This window comes from Ciona robusta, chromosome 3 (assembly GCF_009617815.1).
Source record: "Ciona robusta chromosome 3, ASM961781v2".
NCBI classification, from domain to species: Eukaryota; Metazoa; Chordata; class Ascidiacea; order Phlebobranchia; family Cionidae; genus Ciona; species Ciona robusta.
Window position 1 is genome coordinate 4,605,454 of NC_143237.1, and position 23,995 is coordinate 4,629,448.

General features: G+C 34.4%; 1 protein-coding gene and 1 non-coding gene across 6 annotated transcripts; one reads left to right on the top strand and one right to left on the bottom strand.

Moving 5' to 3' along the window:
• Positions 1-384: 384 nt before the first annotated feature.
• LOC149738349 (cilia- and flagella-associated protein 337-like) lies at positions 385-23,827 on the bottom strand. Of its 5 annotated transcripts, XM_089875248.1 has the most exons (25): positions 23,660-23,826; positions 22,567-22,637; positions 18,316-18,440; positions 17,984-18,126; positions 17,481-17,627; positions 14,231-14,338; positions 13,190-13,376; positions 12,828-13,012; positions 10,470-10,658; positions 9,858-10,049; positions 9,469-9,562; positions 8,996-9,162; positions 8,526-8,690; positions 7,235-7,384; positions 7,123-7,173; positions 6,780-6,916; positions 6,570-6,709; positions 6,174-6,319; positions 5,629-5,849; positions 5,360-5,439; positions 5,152-5,232; positions 4,762-5,030; positions 3,148-3,297; positions 2,922-2,982; positions 385-1,270 (listed from the first exon to the last, which is right to left on the bottom strand). In XM_089875248.1, exons 1-25 carry the CDS (start codon positions 23,810-23,812, stop codon positions 1,020-1,022), a joined length of 3,663 nt encoding a protein of 1,220 aa, XP_089731374.1. In that variant the 5' UTR covers positions 23,813-23,826; the 3' UTR covers positions 385-1,019. The 5 variants fall into 5 exon arrangements, with proteins under 5 accessions (XP_089731374.1, XP_089731378.1, XP_089731375.1 ...); XM_089875252.1 differs by lacking the exon at positions 2,922-2,982 and having other exon boundaries at positions 23,660-23,827; XM_089875249.1 differs by lacking the exons at positions 22,567-22,637; positions 23,660-23,826 and adding an exon at positions 21,443-21,815.
• Positions 1,469-1,550, top strand: Trnal-aag (transfer RNA leucine (anticodon AAG)). Its single transcript has one exon. It is a non-coding gene; the product is annotated as a tRNA-Leu (tRNA).
• Positions 23,828-23,995: the final 168 nt, after the last annotated feature.

Below are 23,995 nucleotides of genomic sequence, written 5' to 3' on the forward strand. Positions count from 1 at the left end.
ACGATCACATAATGTGGGTAGTGTTTAAACAAACCAAAACGATTATCCGCAAGAACATCTGAGCAAACATCCGCCCTCGACTTCTCAATAAAACGACAAAACGCGTTTTGTACCTCGGTCGTGTTTGCGGCAAGTAAATCATGCAGCTAATTGACGCCCAGCGATCTCAATGGTTGTTTGCCATCTACAGATCAATCGAAGGCATTTACCATAGATGTACAACCGCCTTTCTATTAACCGAACGTTTACTTCAACAAGTCGGTTATTATAACATTGGAAACAAAGCATATTGGCGTTTTGATCGACTTATAACTGTAACAGATGGGGCTGTATTTGTATAGAGAACATTTTGTGTGGGTTTGAATGACAGCAGCGTTAAAAATATTATCGATATATTATTATGTTTTATTGTTGATCTAATTTTACTTCACTCGCGAGCAATACTAACCAGATTTTGTATTAAGATGAAAGTAGACATGCGAAATAACAAAAACAGATTTTTAATTAAAGTTTGATCACTATAAGAAAACAATCAAAGGTCGTAGAATGTTAATTAAATGACCTGTTTTATGACTGTAAAACAGTGTCTGCGTGCTATATATCAAACAAACATACACTAAAAAAGCAACATGATGCACAAATATGCTACCGCTATTGTACCATCGATTGCATTGGTGGTGGTTTCTGCTCAAACCTTTATATAAACATGTAGTCATGGGCCGTCGGTAGTTTACACGCAAGATAATGCGAATGAACAAGTAAAAACGGCATAAAATGTACGACATTCGATTTGTGTAGCACGTTTATGTCTCTGAATATTTCTGTACAGTAGGGAGGGGTATAAGACGGTTAATCATGTTTTCATTCTCTTTTCTCGTTTATTTGGTAAAAAACAAAGAATATTAAGCTACTAAAGAGCTATATACTGTTAACATAAAAATCATTTTTTTAAATACATCCGCCAAAAGCATTGTGTTGAGAATAACTTAATTATTTAGAGGGAAAAACACAAAACTACACTAATTATACGTAACAACTGGGATTTTTCTCTGGCGAGCTGTTCTTGGTGTGCTGGTGTTATCAGCTAGTACTGAAGAAGTAATTTCAGCTGCTGGTGAATGCAGAGGCGGTAGAGTATGGTTACGACGATGCGGTACTTGGTTAGATCGTCGTTTTCCTTGTTGAGCCTTGAGTCCGTCGCTATCATGATATTCATAAAGATGATTTAAAGGCATTTTATGCAGATCATCTTCGTTGTTGCAGTGTAAACCTATAATTTAGAGTTTATTATATATAGATAACTGATTTTATAACTCTATCGGTGAGTTGCTAAAACTGTACAAAACTGATGTCGTTGTTATTTTAACAATTATGAATACGCATAAAATGCACGCTAAGATACAGAGTGGCTTATTAAACTTTGACTCGCTTGTTACTTAGCAAGTCATTCGGCCCATTTTGTCTGCGGGGTAGCGTGGCCGAGCGGTCTAAGGCGCTGGTTTAAGGCACCAGTCATTTCGATGGCGTGGGTTCGAATCCCACCGCTGCCATTACTTTTGGATATAAAATTGTTCAAAGGTGTGTTAAAAACTGTTGAATCTAATGTAACCACCTACTTTATCCTGGTCGAAAAACATAACACGAGTGTTCATACACCTCGTGCCGGCCTACGATGGTATGCCATGTAGGCTAGTGTATGGTACTTTGATATGAATAAATTTTGGGGATTGTATATGTATGGCAGATAATTTGGACAACCCATAATCGGGCCATAAGTGACTACTGGTTACAAAAAATAGAATGCGCATCTACATTCTGCAATGTCGATAAAGGAGAGAGCTTGATACATTCTCTCTCTTTCGCGAGGCGGTCTCGTTCGTTGTTGAGCACGGTAGTGCACCAAAGCGTAGACGAGTGCTTTTTTCTTATCGGTATTTCGGTATAAACACCTCGTCTCTCGTTTCTTTGCTCTTTTAGTTTACCGCTCGCAATAAATCATTATGCAACCGCCACAATTTGAATAATAATAACTTCTAACCAGAGTCCGTATATAAACTCTGCTTCTAACATTATCTATAATACTGCGTGATTACGGTGTATCCAAATTCACAAAAACAAACGTCTTTGAGCGACGACAAGGTTAACTAGTGTAAGTTTACATGTCAACACATGGTACAGGAGTTGTACAAAGCGTATTTACACATATTCCTAACCAAACTTTCAATCCGTATACGTCTTAAGTTTAATTGTAGTGATGGGGTTAATTATTACTATGCTAATTAGTTTATACCGTGCTCATGCATTAGATCTGGGATCTCTTGTTCTCGTTATTATTGTAGTCAATGGAATCTAGGGCGTTTTATGGCTTAATTAAAATTTAAGAAAAATACTAAATATTTACAAATATATATATATATTTCTAAAAAAAACGTTTATTTAAACTTTTTTAATTGAATTTATTAATAATTTTCTTAAACAAGCGCTAAACTTTAAGCCTTAACCTACCAAATAACTAAACTGACCTAATAGACATGAATACTTGGTGTAGTTTTTGAAATAAACAGCTAAAACCTCATAAAACCACCGTGCGCCCGTCCTTTACAATAGAGACGAAGTTGGCGGACACGTGAATAGAATAAGGAATGTATAACGGGTTTGGGCATCTGCGCGTTCTACTCCTTTTTTATTTCTGTGCTACTGGGTTGGACCAACTGCTGTTAAGCGTCTTGCTCAAGAACACATACGTTGACAATGGTAGCAGGGCCGAACCTTGAACTGATTACCTTTGGGTAACAGGCATGCGCGCTAACCACTTAATTGCCACGGCTCTTGTTGAATTTAACTCATTCGCGCTAAACACAACCTTGATTTACATTTTCACAATAAAGTATTCTAGCTGTCTTAATATTCATTTCACGAACCTTTCTCAACCATTCGTTGCGTCATCGGCATTTCTTCTTTAAATGAAACGGATTCCGTTTCCTAAACACAACATTATATTTCAACTCTGCGTTACTAAGAAATATTTAATGGGTGCTAAACTAGTTTATTACTGACTATCCATAAAAATCAGGCTACAAGTGGTAGTCTGCAAAATATTTTCGTGAACGAAGTAACACAACTGGATATATTATTGGAATTACTAACCCGGATTGCCAAAGCTTGAAAGGGAGAACAGAGGTTTCCAAACCGTGCTGTGGTGTCCTTGTCTATGTAACCGACTCTATAGCGCCTCTGTTGTCGAGTTACGCTTCTTTTGTTAAGCAGTTGTTCCGCACGCAGGCCAAGAATTTGTTCCTGTGAGTGGAATTACTTATTTTACGCTGAGCACTTCGTCGTGCTGGCAAATAAATGAGTGTTTTGTCATTGTCGTGCATTATTTTTAAAATAAACTTTGTAAATGATTTAAATCTAAACAATTTTGTGTCTCATCATGTCGCACTTGTGTGTTTTTGAATTAGTAAAATTAAACCTAGTGTTCGAATCGCTAAAATAACTCTTTTTGGGTTCTACGGGTAAGACAGGACAGTTTAAAATCATTGTTAAATTTGATTAGTGAGTTCATTAATAAGCATAAACATAAATAATATAAAATAATACTGTACGCTTTGAAGATACAATTTAAATATCTTTTTCCGTGCCCTACTGCTATAGTTTTAAACGTGTTACATATATTAGGTTATTGTTTAAATATTGGTATTGTTTTAACATCATATGCGTTCGTATATTGTTTTGATTTTATACAGTAAATTATATTGAATAACTCCTGAGGTATAAAATATCGATTTAAAAGCAAACCTTTCCGAGTTTGGCATTGAAAACATACAAAACTACAATGTGGGTAAAGATGGGACACCAGACTTAAATATATTAACATTAACAGTATTCTTGAAACTCGTAGTTAACCTGCCGAAAGTAACCGACCGTGCTAGTTTCTTTGCCATATAAACTTTAACGTTAAAACTATATGTAATTGTTATTTTTATCCCAAATTAAAGTCATATTGACCCCTGCCTATTTTCCTCATGTTTATATTTTAGTTTTTTTTTCACAAAACGAATATTAATTTTATTTAACAAAATGAATATTAATTTTATTTAACAAAATTAAACTGTACGAAATATCGAAGTGTTTTTTTTATAAATCCATGAAATTAGTTCAATCGTTCACACTCGCAAGCTACAAAATTTCATTGGTTTTACTATTTGATTTAACGAGCATTTAAAAATAGCTCCCTGCTAGTTTGCATTTTTTTACCTGTTTAAAAATAATGTTTTTAATCGCTTTTTTAATATTTAAAAACAGTAATCGACTTTGACGCGCGTTTTATATAGTCGTGATAATACTGTCGAATAATTCTGTAACATTATTTTTTTGATTATCATTAAATGACGACCCGTAAAAAATAAAAAAAGTCTCGCGTGACAAAGTGTCCCATCTTTAGCAATTCTAATACAAACAATAACAAACTGCAGGAAGCATATTAAAAACTTTTGCATTGGGGCACGACAAACCAATGTTTAAGTTTGATTTTTTTAAGGTTTACTCTTATTTCGTGGTGTTTACGTGTATGCCCAACAATAATTAATCTATTTAATAATCAATAAACAAGAATTATAAACCGTCCCTTTTTACCCCGCTAAAATAGCACCTGGTAAATCCTAAAAACGGATTGTAGTACATATTCAAAATACCACATAAAGAGCGTCATAGGTTTTGATTTATAATATGTTAGGCGATATGTTCTTATAACTAACTTACTTTTTTATTGGTGTGGAAGTTTGCGAATGTAATAGATCGACTCTCTTTATAACGTTCACGCAATTTCGGAAGGTGTTTCTCATTTGGATCCTCCATCGGATGTGTTGTCATGCGACGAGAATTGTGTCTATTTTTTCCAAAGTGTTTCGTTAGATCGCTATTCTCATCTTGGGTAACAGATGTAGGAACGGTAACATAGGCACTCTGATCAACATCATCATTATGAAACCATGTTTCGTCTTCTGTTTTTACGTTGTTTTCGTTATCACCTACATAAAAAGGATCGCTGTTCATTTATTAAGAGTAGATTAACAAATATAGGTTAATTAAAATCAAAATTAGGCTACGCAGAATACACAGTAATTTCCACATTCTTTATATCTTTCATGCCTTTTTCGTTGATAGAGGACAATTCGTCATCGGTTGAACCATCACCGTTCAATCTCCCACGGTCGGCTAATTTGTTTCCATCTAAATATCATTTAAAACAATTTCACTATAAAGTAAATTGGTTTTGTATGGTTTTATAATGTAGGCCTTTATAAAAGTAAAACATGATCATTCGACTTTACATTCTACTGTATATCATATGTTTCACCAGATGTCTGTTCTTCTTCATCCGCACAATGTTGTTGATATGAAGGCTCGGGAATCGAAATTCTTTCACCCCAAGGATTTCTGTGGAAACAGAAACAACAATAAATATTTGTCTTGGCCAAATTGAAGTAAACGTCGATTTAAAAGATGTTTCATCTGTCTCTATGAAGATTACACAGAATCAGTATTATCTGCATTAATTTTTGATCCAACTGTCACAGTCACGGATATTACAAAAACAACTCATTTGTAAATTACGCATATAATTACAGGGGGTATTGATAAGTCGCAGGCCGTTTTAAATTCCACTTTTTCTTTTGGCCAAATGTTCCAATAAATCGACCCTCTAGCGTCCACAAACGAGCGGTTTTGTCAGTGGATGCTGTTACCAACATTTTATTAAATTCGTGCTCAATAAAATCTACGCTGACAATCGCGCTGTCGTGTGCTTTCCATTTGTATAAAATTGGCGGGAAGATAGTTTCAGGTTCCTAAAATAAAAAAGGGGATTATTTTTTTAAAAGATATAGATATATTTAAACAGGTAAAAAACGCATGTAACTCATTCTAGCCTGGCGAGGCAACGGCAGTCGTTATAACACCAGTGGTCTGTTTACACACCTCGTGCTTGAGTTACCACGTATACAACTTTGTGGGGTATTGTTTTTTTGTTTGCCTATGACAATTTGGAAAACCCACATACGCTCATATTAAAGGCAGCATTGAGTCTTAAAGTGCTTACCCTTTGGTCTAGACACAGGCGCGGTTACTACTGTGTAACAGTGCCAGACAAAAATAAACCTGCGCTAATTTACCGATTCTGAATCACCGATGCAATAGTTCTGAACATCCCATACTGTAAGTTCACCAACAGTATCAACTGTTACAAGAAACTTATCATTTACTGCGGAACACATGGACAGTATAGAAGCATCCACATGCTCAGTTGCACGAAAATAACCTGGCGTCAAAAGAATTTAAAAAGTTCATGAATGAAGCCATTAAATATTTTGTTTACAAAATTTCAACTAAAAGTATAATTAAGTGTCAATTTATAGGCCATGTAGCAATTTATAGAACATGATAAAATGCAATTTTAAAAGAGCAGCCGGTGCACTCCAGAACTGTGAGCTGTATAACCACGTCCATATACATACATGAAAGCAAGTTTTACCCTTGCATAGATACATAACAGAAATGTTACCACCTACCTAATAAAGCATTCCTTCCAAAAAGGCACCACCAATATAAATAACCAGATTCACTGCTAATAAGGATTGTTCGTTTTTTCTGTAAGTGACACATTCGTTCCGGTAAACACAACAGAGTGTCGACTGGTCTGGATGGCTGACTACAAAGTGCAAAAAAAAAACAGTAATACGGGGTAAAAGTAGATGTGAATATATATACTGATTACTGACCCTCCGCGTTGACTCTTTCCTTCTCTGAGCGTTAAATATATCTGCTGTGTTTCTTCATTCCAAACAATGATACATCCGTCATAGCTGGCTGTTACAAGCAAGTTGGGTGGACAGTGTGCCACCGCCAAGATATCATCCTAAGAGATTAAATAGTATTGTTATACTAAACGTTTTACTGTGTACATCATCATATAGAGTCCATTACCGCAACCTAAGTGTCCTATAAGTCTATTCAATTACCTAAAAAACGTATGATTGATGATGATACAGAAAATAGCTAGTAAACCGTAAGTCACAGCTAGGACAAATATAAAATAAAATGGTTTGCGTGTCTTCAATTTACCTGATGAAGTTGTCCAGCTTTCCACGAAGTTGTTGGTTTGATGTTAACCGTCTAGCAATTCATAAATAGTTAATCCTATATATAACAATACCAAATATATTATTAATTTTACATCTGGATCCGAATCATCATAAATGACAATACGACGGTTCCACCCAACAGCTAGGATGGTTCTGTCTTGAAAAGATAACACTCCGGTCACCTCGGCTTCTTCTAATGGTTCAAGCTCGTGCAAGCAGTTGCCGTTCTGAAAGCTCCAAACCTGACCGGAGTTTTATTGTAACAACTTAGTTATACTTTCTTTACTTTTGGAACATATTGGCAAATCGAAAAATTAGTTATAAAGTCTATATAGTAGGGTGAGGGGAAGATGGGCCACCGTTCTATTTTCTTTTCGTATCGGGTAGATATGAAAAAAACATTCAAAGAATTATAAACCCGTATCCTCATGATTCCTTATATCGTTTTTGCACGGTAAAAATGTTTATGCGAATAGTGATTTGGTAATTCGCTAACCGCGTTGCTGTTTTGTCTCGGTTTATTCGCGAATCAACATTGAGTTATCTTATTTTAGTGCAATTTTACTAAATCAGTTTTGTAATATAATTTATGATACTTTATGATGCTATTACCAACTAAAAACCGTAAAAATAATACCCCAAAAAGATTGGGCTCTAAAAATTACAACTGTCCTTCCACCATATTTTCTTTACTCGCATAATGCGAGTAACCACCAACCTCCCACAGCAAAAAACATGCATATGATGTTATGCGTGTTAATTTGTTTTTTTGCGGGTAAGCAGTACTTGGGCGCATAATAGTTACCATGCAAAAAGGGTAATAGACCGTTGTTAATTGTTTAAAACACGGTTAGATATTGTGTTCTAAATAAAGTTTCCCGACTCCTGTCTTCCCCACATTACTATATTATACATGTTTCATCATACCGATAAAGAAGAAACATTCATGGTAACAAACCCGAAATAACATCAATACACCTTTTAGTTGTTTAGAAAATACCAAGTTTAGTGGCGGACAATTGTTTTAACTATAACGCGGTTTGATTTTAATCGACTTGTGTTTTTTACTGTTTTTTAAACTTTAGCAGATATAAACCACATTTAAACATCTATATACGAATTTTCATTTTTTATTTTTATGATTCTGTTTGACATTTGAATGGATAAATAAACCTATTTAAAAGTGCATAGTGGCCAACATTAGGAGCAGCATGGAACCCAGAAACTCTTGGGGAGAGGCATGCATGCTGATAAACATTTTTCCACGGCTGCAACAATCAAGAATTGTTTTAAAAGGTATAAAATCCTAAACATGCGTAAGTATAAACTGTTTTGTTTTATGTGTTTTTTTAGAATAGGTCAAATAATGATCTAATTCCTAACCTTTATTGTTCCATCTCTCGCTCCAGTGAAAAGTCTTCTGCAAGTGTCGTCAAACGATAGGCAAGTAATTTCTTCTTGGCCATGAGCGTTGCTGAACGTTAAAGACTTTGATCCAGTTTCTATATCCCACACAGACACTGTAGAGTCGTCGCTCGCCGTTACAATCTGTTAAGACGCCCAAAATACTGTATATTATGATGATTCTTATTATATGATACTGTGGGCAAAGATAAGTTACCTTTAGCACATATTCTCCCGAAACCCCGATAGTATTTTAAACAATTAACAACGGTCTGTGAGAGTCGTGATGATACTGTTTTATATTAGTTTTTTTCTTTACTTCCAACTGGGACAAAGAAAGTGATGGTGTCCCATCTTTTCCCACCCTACTATATATGTCGCATCAATAATGTTAAACCTGTTTTGATATTTTCACATAGTCGTATGCTGTAGGTATATACAGACCGAACCTGGTGAAAAAGCGGATTGTAAGCAGCGCCACACAGAGCTGCTTCATGGGTGACTGGTAACTCTGCTTTAGGCTCCAACTTTCCCATTTTAAGTAAAGCGATGCTGTCATTGCATGTCAATATCATGATGTTATGAGGACTGCCGTATAAACTTAACGGAACCTCCCCTGGAATATAAATTGGGCATGAATTGTGCTAACCAGCAACAAACAAATGTAGATTAACCAGTAAAAAGATGTAGGGAGTTCCTTCACATCTAATAATAAATCTTATTGTTGGCGCGTGTCCAAACACAAAGTTTATTAATAAATTACACACCATATAATACATTAGAAAGGTTGTACAATTCGAAATAAATATTACGTAGTAATTAGCCTACACATAGATTTCTAATTTAATCAATCATAGAATAAAATGCCCGCGTTTTTTTAAAAAAAAAACACACATTAAATTTACTATAGTCGACTTCATACCGTGGTCTGGAATTCGGTCAAGTTGTAGTGAAGGAAATTTAGGAGATATGGTTTGAAGGCAGGTTTGTTCTTTGATATCCCAAACTTTAATAATCTGAAATAAACTAAAAATTCAACAGAGATGTAAAATATATAGATAGGCCTACATAAATTAATTTGCATAAAAGTTACTGATTTAATTACAATTATAACCCATAATGGCAGCATAGCGGGAGCAACAAACGATGAGTGTCTTGTCCAAGGACACTCACCCAGCGCCCTTTATAGTATTGAGCATCGACCCGATTTTAACTGTCTATAAAGCAAACGCAAAACGGACGAACGCTGGTCATGATGTAGTTTTGTAAGAAAACTAATTCTATCAATATTATTAAAGGTACTCGACTCACCGCGTCCTTTGAGTAAGTTACAATCTGGCCATAAGCTTCGTTTATTACTACATCACAAATCCCGGTGCTATGGCCTTGTAGAATTACAATGGGACGAGCAACAACATACGGATTCCAAATTCGAACCAAGTGGTCCAGGCTCCCGGTTGCCAAAATATTTAACGACTTGCTGTAGTCGAAACATTCCGCACCCTGGATGTTAGAACACACGAAAATATTTCTATCTCTTTAAAGGGTCCCCATTTGATTATAGAAGAAAAAACATTACAGTATTATTCGAGATTATTATCACGGCTCAATAAAGCCCACCAAAAAGTATTACTGATATTAAGCATTAAAATACCGTGCTGAAATATAGGGTGTTATGTGCTCAAGTGTCTTATCTTACCCCACCAAATTACACTAGTTAATGAGTTTTTCCGTTTGTTTTATAGACATTTTACTTTTTCGCGTTTCTTGTGTTTTATTATTGACATGGAGAAATTGTAATGTACAGGAAAAGTTAGTATCGTTGCATCATACCCCTTTTGAATGATGTACTAACGTATAGCACCAACCTACGTTTGAAGTTGACCTATATAGGTGTCGTTACTGCAAAACATCGTCACTTACTTTGTTGACTTTGAAAATATACGGCCTGTTCTTTCGTTTAACGTCCATCAGCACAACAGAAGTTGATGATGACATGGATGACGATATAATGACGTCACTCTGCGGTACGTAAAGGATCCTCCTCATGACGTCATTATGGATGCTACCGATGCTCTCGTACGACACAAACTGACGATGATCTTTAAGGTCCTGGTGTGTTGGATTACTTTCAAAATGTTTTATTTTGAGGAAACTTTCAAGCAGAAAAATGCAAGGCAAATTTCCATACAGTAGAGGTGAGGTTTGATGAATAACATTATACGTAGCAGCATTAGACAATATAGCTCGCTTGGCGGCGGGGCAAAATTCGGAACTTGTTTTTAAAAAATCATGAAAAACCTTTTTAAAGGCTGAAAATGAATAACAGTAGGGTGCTATTTAAATTGGTAATTATGGAACAATATTATTTAAATTAGGGTTGTAACAAACGCAATTATCCCGTTTCATAATTGTATATATAAAACTGACAGCTTTCAACTTGATGTGTGACATCTTAATTCACATTGCTGTAGTTTAGTAGGTATTTAGTGTAAAAGAAAGGTTTATTTTGAATATGAAAATTTCTATTTTATGAAACATTCCATCCTAATACACTGTTATGTTGAAAATATAATCATAATTCAGCCGGACCACCATAGCTGATGATCGAGAGTTCCAAAAACTAGCTTATGCGAAATAGCCTACAGCTTAACAATACCAAATTTGTTGCAAATTACTTCATAAAGCGCGCGTCAAAGCCGATAACTATTTTTAAATAATAAAAAAATAGGTTGAATAGAAACAGTATTCTTTTAACAGGCAAAAATACGAAATAGTAAGGTGCTAATTTTAAAGCCTATAGCTAAATCACAGTCAAGCCGATGAAACGTTGTAGTTTGCAAGGGTATAAACAATTAAACTAGTTTGATAGATTCATTAATAAAACATGAATATTTTGTACAGTTTGATTTTGTCGAGTAAAGCTAGTTTTAGTTTTGTGAAAAGACATAATAAAGATGAGAAAATGCGAAGGAGTCAACACGACTTTAATTTGGGATAGAAACAAAAAAAATGTTTTTAAGTTTTTATAAATAAAGTTTACATGGCAATGAAACTAGCACAGCCAGTGAATTTCGGTAGGTTAACTACAATTTGCAAAATACTGGTAATGTGAATATATTTTAATAAGGTGTCCCATCTTTCCCCACATTGTTATTCTGTTGGTTTTTATTGTCAAACTTCGAAAGGTTTACTTTTAAACGAATAGTTTATACCTCAAGGGTTATTCAAATATAATATACTAATATAATAATAAGATAATACATGGAAAAAATATTTAAAATTTAGCAATTTGCACTTAGAGATAATTAATGAAAAGTAGCTTGTACGAAAAACAGTGTAGCAGCAATACCCAATTTGTAGCAAAAAAAAACTTTATTAATAGGTATTATCAATTTTCTTTTATTACAAGTTGGTATATGCCTGGCAGGATACAATATTTATCAAATAAAGTGCGTAAACAGACCTCATGTTACCTTCATTTTCTTGTGATAAATTTAAAAAAACGACCGTTTTATTTATTCCAAAAATACTTTGCTTAATAAAATTGGTCCAGTGTAGGCCTAGATATTCGTCCTCAAACAGTGATCTATAGCGCTATTCTTTTTTTACTATGAGCTTCGTGATTGTGACGTATAGGAACTTACCAGTCACGTGACTGATTTTATTCGTATAGAAACGGATTCTGCGTTATTTTATTCGCTAGTGTAGTTGCTGTATAATGCGCGATGGCTGAGTTTACAAGTGACGGTCATTAATGCAAGGAATAGATTAAAAAAGATTACTGTCCGCGCCTTTTTGAATGAAAGCGGGCAGCCAAGTGTATAACATGAAGATCGACTTGAACAGATCATGACGTAATTTAAGTTATAATAGCCGCGAGTGACGCAACAATGAACGATTTCGTTACCTGATAATTACGATCACGTGACTAACATAAAACATTTGATCGCAGCTCTTAACAACCCTTCCTATCGCACAGGCACCCACACTAGAATGTGGTGACAGTCAGTAATACGCTTTATAACAAGATTTGGTAGCTTGGGTGATAGACGTGCTGTGTAAAATCCATTACGTACGGATTTTTAATAAAGTTAACTGATTACGATCAGGATTTACAACTTCTACCACCCTGTTGGTTTGTAAATGCGATTTTTGTTGCCATACACACCAGGACTTTTAAACAGATAAACTGGAACGGGAGCCAAGTGTATATTAAAACACTGTAATAAGTTGACTAAATTTGTTATCTAAAGTAGTTATCTCCAGTTTTTTACTTACGTTAAAGTATACTCGTTGTGTTCCTTGTTGAGGACTAAACGGTTTCTGAAATAGACGAGACTGCGGAGCGTAGAAGTGTAGAATGTGAGCACAACCTGTGTCGTCACCGAAAAAAAGCTTGCAGTGCCCGTTACGTGCATTCTTGTTGTACCAATAGTACGCACACACTGGTACATTTGGTATAGCTGAAAAAACATTTAGCTGTATTGCGTAAAGCTCGGATTTAAATACGCAAAATGACAACCATGTTTTAATTACTGTCGTTACCATCTAGGATAAATAGGTGTCATTAAGACATACGTGAAATGGACGGTCATACTACGTAGGTAATGGATTTTAAATGCAGTTACATTTTTACTTACCGTACAAACAAAACTCTATCGTGTAATTGGATGTTGAGATGTCGTAAAAATATATTTCCCTGCTGCTTGTAGTGAGCGCAATGTTCTGTGTGTTTCTCATATAAATGGCGTCAGTTACCCACGTGTGAAACCTTCTTCGGGAGGATGTCTGATTATCTTCTACGGCATCAGCGGCGAGTGAAAATGTCTGTATTTGAATTTTGAATGTAACTTACTTTATCCTCGCGTGGCCGGAAAACGACAGTCGTTATCACACGGGTTTAACACCTCGTGCCAGCTTACGAGTTACCATGTATGTTACTTTGTGGGTAATTATTTTTTTTTTGATTTTTTCATTTCTTTATGTATGGCTGATAATTTAGACAACCCATTAGTGACCACTGGGTTGGAGCAATTGCCGCTAAGTGTCTTCCCCAAGGACACATACGCCCACAATGGTAGCAGCGACGAGCCTTGAACCCATTACCTAATGGTTACAGGCAGGCGCGCTAACCACTACGCCACGGCGCCGGGTATTATAACCAATAAAGGGTATTCGGGTTAACTTATACTTGGTCAGAATAATTTCGTCTGAAAGAGGTATGAAACAATAACGTAAACATGAATCAAATAAAGTATTTCTGAACAAGTTAGCTTCATTGCGTTACTGGTTACCTACTCCCAAAAGAATAAACATAGTAGTGTGGGAGAAGATGGGACACCTTTAGCACATAATAACTAAATATTCTGATCGTGTTTTACACAATGAACAACGGTCTAAGAAAGTCGTGAAGATACGGTTTTAGAATTCTTTAAATGTTGTTTATTTACTAACAAATGAGACGAGAAAATAAAATAAAAAGGTGTCCAATCTTCCCTCAAAATACAATACAACTAAATAACATTTTGTTAAATATAGCTTTTACTGTGTCTATATATAGCTTTTGGATTAGGGCGAAAAAAAAACAAGGACACATGGGCGGCCATTATTATTTTGCAGGGTTGTAACCAGAGAGTTTTAAAACGAATACAGAAAGATTTGATAAATGAAACAGTTTTTACCTTTAATAACTTTAACTCAAAATCCCACACGCAGATGGTGCCAACTTTGCTTATGCTTACAATTCGTGTGGGGTTTTCGACAACCAATGTTCTTGTTGTGGTCTCTTGCTGTAGTAAATATATAATACGTTGATTACATGATTAAAATAAAACGTGACATGATGAAGTATATAGTAGGGGGTAAGACGGGACACCTTTAGAACATAATATTTAAATATCCTGATCGTGTTTTAATCGATTAACAGTGGTCTATGGGAATCGTATAAGAATGGGGTTTTATAATTATTTAAATATTCTTAGTTTACTATTAATTAGAACGACAAAATAGAAAGAAAATGCGTCCCATCTCGCCCCCTCTTTGAACTTATATTACTGTACCATGAAAAGGGCTGTTGATTCCACGCAATATTTAGCTTACCATAATGTATACGCTTTTAAAATATTCATTCAAACGTAAGAATATGAAAATGGTGTTTTGGTTCATTAGCCTCATGCCCTCTTATGAGCTAACACGTACATAACTTTTTGGTTATCTTTTTTAGATTCGTGTATTGTATAGGACGTTTATCAACTAAGTCAAAATAATTTTAATTGTCATTCTAACAATATCAACATACATGCAGTGCCGCACATGTGAATCGATTGTACATTTAAAATGAAGTGTGCGATCTATTTTGTATGTCTGGCAGGTTGGTAGTTGTATGTCAGCTGCATATCCTAGGCCTTTTTTTATTATATATTCATGACCTCGATGTTGTTACGAGTTTGAGGTGTTTGGTCCGGGACGTTGCCTTAACGGCCAATCGCGGGGCCTGCCTGTCGTAGTCTGCTCTAAACTAAAACAACTATATAAAATTGTATATCGTTTTAATAAAAGCAAATATAATACAATGGGGGAAGATAGGACACTTCAGCACATATTGCCAAATATTTCCAAAATCAAAATAGATGACGGTTTTGGGGTAATACCACGAATTAGTACTATTATTCCTTTATTAATTGACACCAATTTAATAAATTATAATAAAACACACGAGGAGTTATTTAACTATCCGCACAACAAGTAAAATTTTACAAATTCGAAAACACACAGGATAAGATGGAACAGTTTAAAATCATTGTTAATTTTGATTATTAAGTGTATTTATAAATAGGAATATACGTAAACAACACGAAATAATACTGTACGCTTTGAAAATTAAGTCGAAACATTATTTTTCTTGTCCTGCTGCTATAGTTTTTAACATGTTACCTATACATTATATTATTGCATAACAATTGGCATTGTTAGAACGACAATGGGTAATGTTTGAACTTCAGTGAATAAATAATGTATCCTACAAACGTATATGAACTTGTATTAACAGAAAATTGACTATAACTATTGATAAAGTTTTTATTTTTGCTACAAATTGGGTCTTACTACTCTGTTTTTGGCACAAGCCACTTCTTATAAATTATCACGAAGTGCAAATGACCAAATTTCGAATATATTTTCAAAATATTATCTTTTCATTATATCAGTATCTTATAGTTTAAAACCTCCTGAGGTATAAATTACTAAATTAAAAGCAAATCTTTCAAAGTTTGGCAATGAAAACATACAAAACTACAATGGGGGGGGGGAGGATGGGACTCTAAATTGAAATATATTTACATTAGCAGTATTCTGCAACTTGTAGTTAACCTACCGAGTTTAACAGGCTGTGCTAGTTTCTTTGCCATGTAAACTTTATATATATAACGTTAAACTGATATTTTGTTGTTGTTTTTATCTCAAATTAAAGTCATATTGACCCCTACCTGTTTTCTTTATGCTTATATCTCAGTGTTTTTAACAAAACTAAAACTAGTTTTATAAGACAAAATCAAACTGTACAAAATATTCAAGGTTGTTTTATGAAGCTATGAAACTAGTTTAATCGTTCGCACACGCAAACTAAAAAAATTTATTGGCTTTACTATGATTTAGCGAGCATAAAAAAATGGCACCTTATTATTTCGCATTTTTTTACCTGTTCAAAGTATACTGTTTCTATTTTACATACTTTTTTAATATTTAAAAACAGTAATCAGCTTTGACGGGCGTTTTATAAGGTCGTGATAATACTGTCGAATAATTCTGTAACCTTATTTTCCTGATTATCATTGAATGGGGGTCCGTAAAAAAAAAATTAAAAAAGAGTCTCGTCTGACAAAGTGTCCCATCTTCCCCCACCCTACTATATAAAAACAGACGTTCTAAAATATAAAAGTAGCAATGACCGATAAACAAGTTAGCATACACAGGTGCAATGTAACTACTTAGGACAACCGTATTTTGTAAAACAACTCAAAATGACACTTCGCACAATCTCTAATAGAATTACACAACCTTTCAACAACAGGATACAACGAGAACTGGATACGGCTTTGACTCGATAAAACAGTTCACAATCAATACAACCTTTCGTTAACACCGCACAACGAGAACTAACACAACAAGCGAATAGAAACGAAAAATAGAAAACGCACAAATTACTTCAATCAGCCCAACGGCACAGAAAACGCCGAGACTTAAACGTGTTAAACGGCACAGAAAACGCCGAGACTTAAACGGAAAACGCCGAGACTTAAACGCCGAGACTTAAAAAACAAACAAAGAAACCATGCGTGACAACAGTGAACAAACGAATTGTTTAAACGATTGTTCGAACTTCAACTGATAAATATTGTATCATACAAATGCATTCGATCCTAACAGAAAATTGATAATAACCATTAAATAAAGTTTACGTTTGTGCTACAAATTGGGTATTGCTACACTTTTTTTACACAAGCCACTTCTCATAAATAATCTCCAAGTGCAAATGACTGAATTTCAAATATATTTTCCATATATTATCTTGTTATTGTGTCAGTTTATTATATTTGAATCACCCCCTAGGTAAAAATTATTGAACTAATAGCAAACCGTTTGGCAATAAAAATCTACAAAACTACAATGTTGAGGAAGATGGGACCTCAAATTGAAATATATTTACATTAACAGTATTCTGCAACTTGAAATCACATTCACCCTTGCCTATCTTCCTTTTGTTTATATCTCAGTATTTTTCTCAAAACTAAAACTAGTTTTAATTGACAAAAACACTGTACGAAATATTTTTTATATGAATCTACGATAATGGGGTCCGCAAAACAAAAATTAAAAAAGTCTTGTCTCACAAAGTGTTCTATCTTTCCCCACCCTACTATATATATATATTACCTTGTTATTGAATATTTGTCCAACCACTGCCTGCGACTCAAATGGAATAAGTTTTAAATTTTGAATATGTTCCCATTCCCTCATCTGCAGCAACATGTAAGTACAAAACTCGTTCCAATCAACATACCCATCGCAAGCAGTGTCCACCTATACGAAAAAGTTTATTTGTAGGTCATTGGTCTATACATGTATAGAGTATGCACTGCTGGTGAACAACATTCTATTTGGTCCAGGAATTAATGAGGACTTTAATATAGGGCTGGATTCCTAAGAACAGAGCTTCTTTACAAGGTATATTCAGATGACGAAGCTTTTTTATAATCTATGGTTAAAGTGTCTTGCAACTACCAAACTCGGTTTCGGAAAAATAAATGTTCATCAAGCGTTTAAAAAAGTTGCTGAGTTCCAACCAACAATACAGTCCTGGCTGTATGCACATATGTAAAAAGGTAGAAGGTAAAAAAATCCTTTTTACTTTTATCAACTTGAATTAATCTTCCTACCTTATAAAATAACATCTCCATTTGTTCGTTCCATCTAGATGTACCAAGCATACTTGATATAGTTGCTTTAAATTCCTGTAAAGACATCATTCCTGGACCTTGCTTAACTTGCCCAGTTTCTTCGTTTGCTTCAGCATGTCGCTCTGTACAAAAGTTTGTATTCAACAACAGAGTATAACCATGGTTAAGAGTGTAACTCATGAACAAGTTAACAATGGTCCGCGTGTTATAACACCTGAGTGGCTAAGTCCTTAATAACGTTTTGGGCAGCATGCAAATTCGTTTAAAATTTAATTCGTAACATCATATACGATTACAATAGCTTATCAGACCGAGTTGAGATTTTTCATGAGCTGAATTTTCATCGATCGTCGGTGTATGCGTCTTAAACACTTGAAGTAACTTCTGTAAATGATGAAGCTTGATGTGTTCTTCTAATCGAATGCTGCTATCTGAACTGTAAAAATATGTAGATTATGGTAGATTGGGGAAAGTGGGACATCAAAACACACGTTGCATATTATTTTCAAAATCCAAATAAGCGACGATTTTGCGGTGATACCACGAATTTGCATCATCACACTCCAATTCAAGTAAAATGCCTAATATAATTAAACTCACAAGAGTATGAAAATTAAATAATGTGAGAAAGTGCTGAGTCAGCATGGTATAAAACACATTAATACATTGTAATAAATTCCCCAAAAAATAATTTTATTAATACTTTAGAAACTAGAAACGGTCAAAGTTTAATAACACTTTTTCTTAGGGAAGTCTCATCCAGCATTGTCGCACCGCCGATATTTTTCCTCTAGTGGTTGGATTTGCGATTTTTATATAGTAGGGTGGGGGAAGATGGGACACCTTTAGCAAATAATATCCAAATTTCCTGATCGTATTTTAAACAATTAACAACGGTCTATAAGAGTCGTGGGGATATAGTTTTATAAATCTTTGAATGTTTTTTTGTTTACTATTAAATGGGATGAGAAAATAGAGTCAAAAGGTGTCCCATCTTCCCCCACCCTAATGTACGTATTTTAGAACCTGTTTTGATTATTGAAACTTTAGTGGTACCTAAGGTCACATTTGACCATCTCTATCTATATATACAAATTTTAATTTTTGTTGGTATACCTCTTTAAGAAAAATTAATCCTTCCCTATTTTTATTATGTACACAATTTTCAATTTTACCCACAAACTAAAACTAAACTTTATCAGATAAAATAAACAGCACGTTTTAACTATAGGATACTCGGCTGCTGCTGTTTCAACTCGCAAACTATAAATAAGTTTAAAATGTGATTCGACTGGCATTCATAATGAGGAACTTACCATTACATTTTTCATTTAAAAAGTGCTGTTTCTGTTTAACTGCTTACCATGAAATGGGGTCCGTATATAAAAAAATACTTTTCGCGTGTCCCAGTTTTCACAACCCTAATATGTAGGCTATAGGGGAATATGGGACACTTAAGCACATATTGCCCAATATTTCCAGAATCAAACGAATAGATGGTATTGGGGTAATACCACGAATCAGTATATTATTTCTTTATCAACTGACAACAAATAAAAATATATAACAAACACACAAGGAATTATTTAGCACAACAGGTGAAATTTTACAAATTCGAAAAAAACACATGATATAAGATGGGACAGTTTAAAACCATTGTTAATTTTGATTAATAAGTGTATTTATTATTAGGAACCCGTGAATAACACGAAATATTTCTGTACGCTTAGAAAATCAGGTTTAAACATTCTTTTCTTTGCCCCACTATAGTTTTTAGGTTACATTATATTACTGTGTAAAAGTTGGTATTGTTTGACTGACAATGGGTATTGTTCGAACTTCAATTGATAAATACTGTATTCTACAAATGTATATGAACTTGTAACAACAGAAAAAAGTATTGAATTAAAAGCAAACCTTTAGCAATAAAAACCTACACAACTATAATGCGGGAAAAGATAGGGCTCCAAATTGAAATATTTTTACATTAGTAGTATTCTGCAACCTGTAGTAAACCTACCGAATTTAACCGGCTTTGCTAATTTCTTTGCTATATAAACTTTAATATACATTACGTTAAAAGTGTTAAACCGATATAGTAGGGTGGGGGAAGATGGGACACTTTGTCAGACGAGACTCTTTTTTAATATACTTTTTACGGATCCCCATTTAATGATAATCAGGAAAATAAGGTTACAGAATTATTCGACAGTATTATCACGACCTTATAAAACGCCCGTCAAAGCTGATTACTGTTTTTAAATATTAAAAAATAGATTCTATATATTTTGGACAGGTAAAAAATCCGAAACATTAAGGTGCTAACTTTGAATGCTCGCTTAGTCATAGTAAAACCGTTGGAACTTGTTTTGCGAGTGTGAACGATTAAACTAATTTTACAACTTTATAAAAATAACCTTGAATATTTCGTACAATTTGATTTTGTCTCATGAAACTAGTTTTAGTTTTGTAAAAACAACTAAGATATAAACATGAGGAAAATATGCAGGGATCAATATGATTTGAATTTGAGATAAAACAACAACAAAGTCTGTCGAACAATTCTGTAACATTATTTCTTTTATTGTTAACAAATGTGGGTCCGTAAAACGAAAATTAGAACAACGGCTCGTCTGACAAAATGTCCCATCTTCCCCCACCCCACTATATTCCAAATCCAACATTATATAATTAACTTAAACATATTAAGCTAACGTTATCCGGTGGCTTTGTAATATACGTGAATGAACCAGTTCGTCCAAGCAATAAAAAAGTGTGTGCTTATTAATTGCGACCAAGGCAGCATGAATTGATAAAAGTAACGTCTTTAATCTCGCGTGCCGGGCCTCGACAGTTGTTATAACACAGATGGTCTATAATTCTTACACGTCGAAGCGAAACTTACCTGTACACCGATCTATAATATTGAGCACATAGAAGACTTTTACTTTGAAAATTCTCGTAATAGAGATTCGGATTGGTCATACTTAAAAGTAAGACTGTATAACAAGCTTTCTTTTACATTAATCACACATTTGCTTTACCGCTCAATAGGCCTCATACGCTTCGAGATTATGTATTTACTCAGGTTCTGTTTAACGCAGATCAGTATGCTGCTTCACTCACAATTAAATCCACTCCCAAACAATTCGCCCTAAACTTTAAAGAGCAGCTGTTTTATTGCCAGCTATACAAATAAACTTTGCAAAACAATCATCCGCTGCTTGACTTAATCATATCTCTCCACCCCACCACAAACTAAAGCGACTCAAGTTTTCTGACCACAACCAAAACAAAAGCGTATCTGTTGACGCACTATACACTGTTTATTATACCGTGCAGACAATATATTTTATTTTTGGTGAAATAAATGTTTAGATAAAAGGCTTGAGACCGTATTATTTACCAAAACATTGAAACCCAAATCAGCTAACTTACCTTCTGAAGCTTAGATCACTAGAAACTTCGCTCGGCGCATTGTGCTGCTGTCTGATAAGATGACTAGAATGGGTTGAACTGATATCCATGACACGTCGGTTGTGCAAAAGGCAATATTTTTTTGGTTGGCACTTCTTTACAGCAGCCTACCGAATACTATCTACTGCCTTACAAAATGTAGATTGACTAGTCGTATACAATTCATAATGTGCCCTGGCTGTTAAACTCAACTTAGAAAGTGACTATGCCAAGTGTTTACCAACCAATTAAAAGAAAGGTAATACTCAATGGAAGTGTGAGTTGCCGTGCTAGTGTCATTATAGCTACTTATGTTAGTGCGTGTCGCTTCAAAAAATATTAACTGTTCGCTGTGTAGACCAAAACCCTCTTTTCCGGTTTGTGCACTCCTTTGTTAGCGAACTAGGTGCGCAGCATGTGTTCTCCATAGCAACGCAGACACACGCTCCAACATTCGTCACGATGTTGAATAAAGGTTTATCAACAAATGCTTATCATTGTTTGCTGTAATTGTTAGGTTGAGATTAAACCGCATTGAAAGCGTTTAAGCGTCGCTTTGATTTATTGGTTACGTCGATTCAATCAAACGAAGTTACCAAACCAAACTATGGCTGAGCTTGTATTTACCTTCGCTTTATCGAAAGCTTACATTCAATGCCCGTATTTATAGTAACAGACAAAGGTGTGCGGAAGGTGACCTTTCTTGTTACGAGTTTTAGTAACATATAGCCTACCAGTATTGACATGGAACTCAAATCCACAGACATTTACCAGTTACGTCAGATGATAATCGTTTTGAATCTCCATTTTATAAGTAATGGTCGATGTACAAGTCACTGTATTAGCCTAACAAGACAACTCCGTTGAAGCCAAATGTACCGTCGGCGTATATATCGACACTATATATGATTAACGACAGCGGTCAATTGGCGTAAATAACTGTCATAATTACTTGTTACATCAATGTACATTAATTTAAAAAAACACGTTTATTTCAGGTAAACATTTTATCACCTATTTTTTATTTATATGGAAAAATGTTTAGCAGTTTCCATAGCAACTAATAATTTGATATTTACTAGAACATCCATGAATAATTAACTAACTTGCTGTGCTCATCTGAACGAATTGAACTTCCCTCTTTACTGTAGGTTGAGAGAGACGACTCGAAATCTCTCTGAAAAGTAAATAGGAATATTTACTTTGATTGTAGACAACCTATTCATGTGACTAGTTAATGTAAATATTAAGTATATGAACGCGGTCGTATGAGGTATACCGGCCAGACTTTTCTTCCAGTAAATATTATATAAACATTTTAAAGCTATACAGTAGAGCAGGGGAAGATGGAACACTAAAGCAAATATTACACAATATTTCCTAACTAAAATATATAACGACTAAGGAATGATATCTCGAATTAGTAGTCATATCTTTATTAGTTGACGGCAATTCAAAAATAGATATCAAAATACACAAGGTTTTATTTAGCGATTCGCAAAAAAAGGTTTAATTTCACCAATTTTAAACAGGATAAAACGGGAAAGTTTAAAATATTTGTTCGTTTTGATTAATAAGTAAATTTATTATTATTGGTTATACAAGTAAAGAAAACAAAACAATAATTATTTTTGCCACAAATTGGGTACTGCATTTTATATTTCGCAGAAGTTCCTATAAATTGTCTCTAATTGCCTGCAGTGACTGAATTGGAATATATTTTTAATACGTTATATCTTGTTATTAGTACATAGCATATTTCAATAACCCCTAACTAAGGTATGAATTACTGAATTGAAAACAAACTTTTTCAAAGTTTAGCAATAAAAACCTACACAACTACAAAGTGGGGGAAGATGGGACTAAAATTTGAGATTTGTTGCACTAATACTGTTACGATACTGGATTGTTTCAAACTCGCAAACTACAAATAATCGACAGTTTTATTATGATTCAGCCAACATTCAAAATGAGTATCTTATTAATATGCTTTTTCGTAACCGCCTTTGTCGCGCGCTGTGCTAGTACGTGAGAACACTGTCGAATAATACTATAAGATTTGGTTTCCCTATCATCAAATGAATATCCGTGTTTGCCCAAGTCTCGTCTTCCCCCACGCTAGTATTAAGCTCTGCGAATTAAGTCCGATTTGGCCCACCATTTACGAGTCTCACCAGCAAAAACACATATTTGTCTCACATTTTTTCTTAGCCACGCATCATTGTCTACCGACATGAACGTAATTTGCCGCTTTCTGTTGTTTTGTGTAGCAGAAATCAGTTTTCTTCCGTGTAAATTCGACGCAGATGAAATTGAATGAGGTCTAACATCAAACGTCTGCATGCTAGTCATATTTTTTCTTAAAGATTTGAGAAATTAAATAGCCTATTTAAAAAATAACCAATATATGACATTTAACAACAGATAGGCCCAATGTCTTTGACTTATCGCTTGTTTTATCTCTTCCATGTAACCAATTACATTCGAATTTTATACGCTAACCTCATATTGCTCATTAAATACAACTTTGGGTTG

What these genes read in the sequence shown, in the direction of transcription:
- LOC149738349 (XM_089875248.1), bottom strand. Translation starts at nt 23,812, where the DNA reads ATGACTAGCATGCAGACGTTTGATGTTAGACCTCATTCAATTTCATCT. An exon ending in TTGAGTTAAAGTTATTAAAG is followed by an intron (nt 13,377 to 14,230) that starts GTAAAAACTGTT and finishes ATTCAAATACAG; the next exon opens with ACATTTTCACTCGCCGCTGA. An exon ending in ACAATCCGCTTTTTCACCAG is followed by an intron (nt 8,691 to 8,995) that starts GTTCGGTCTGTA and finishes GCGTCTTAACAG; the next exon opens with ATTGTAACGGCGAGCGACGA.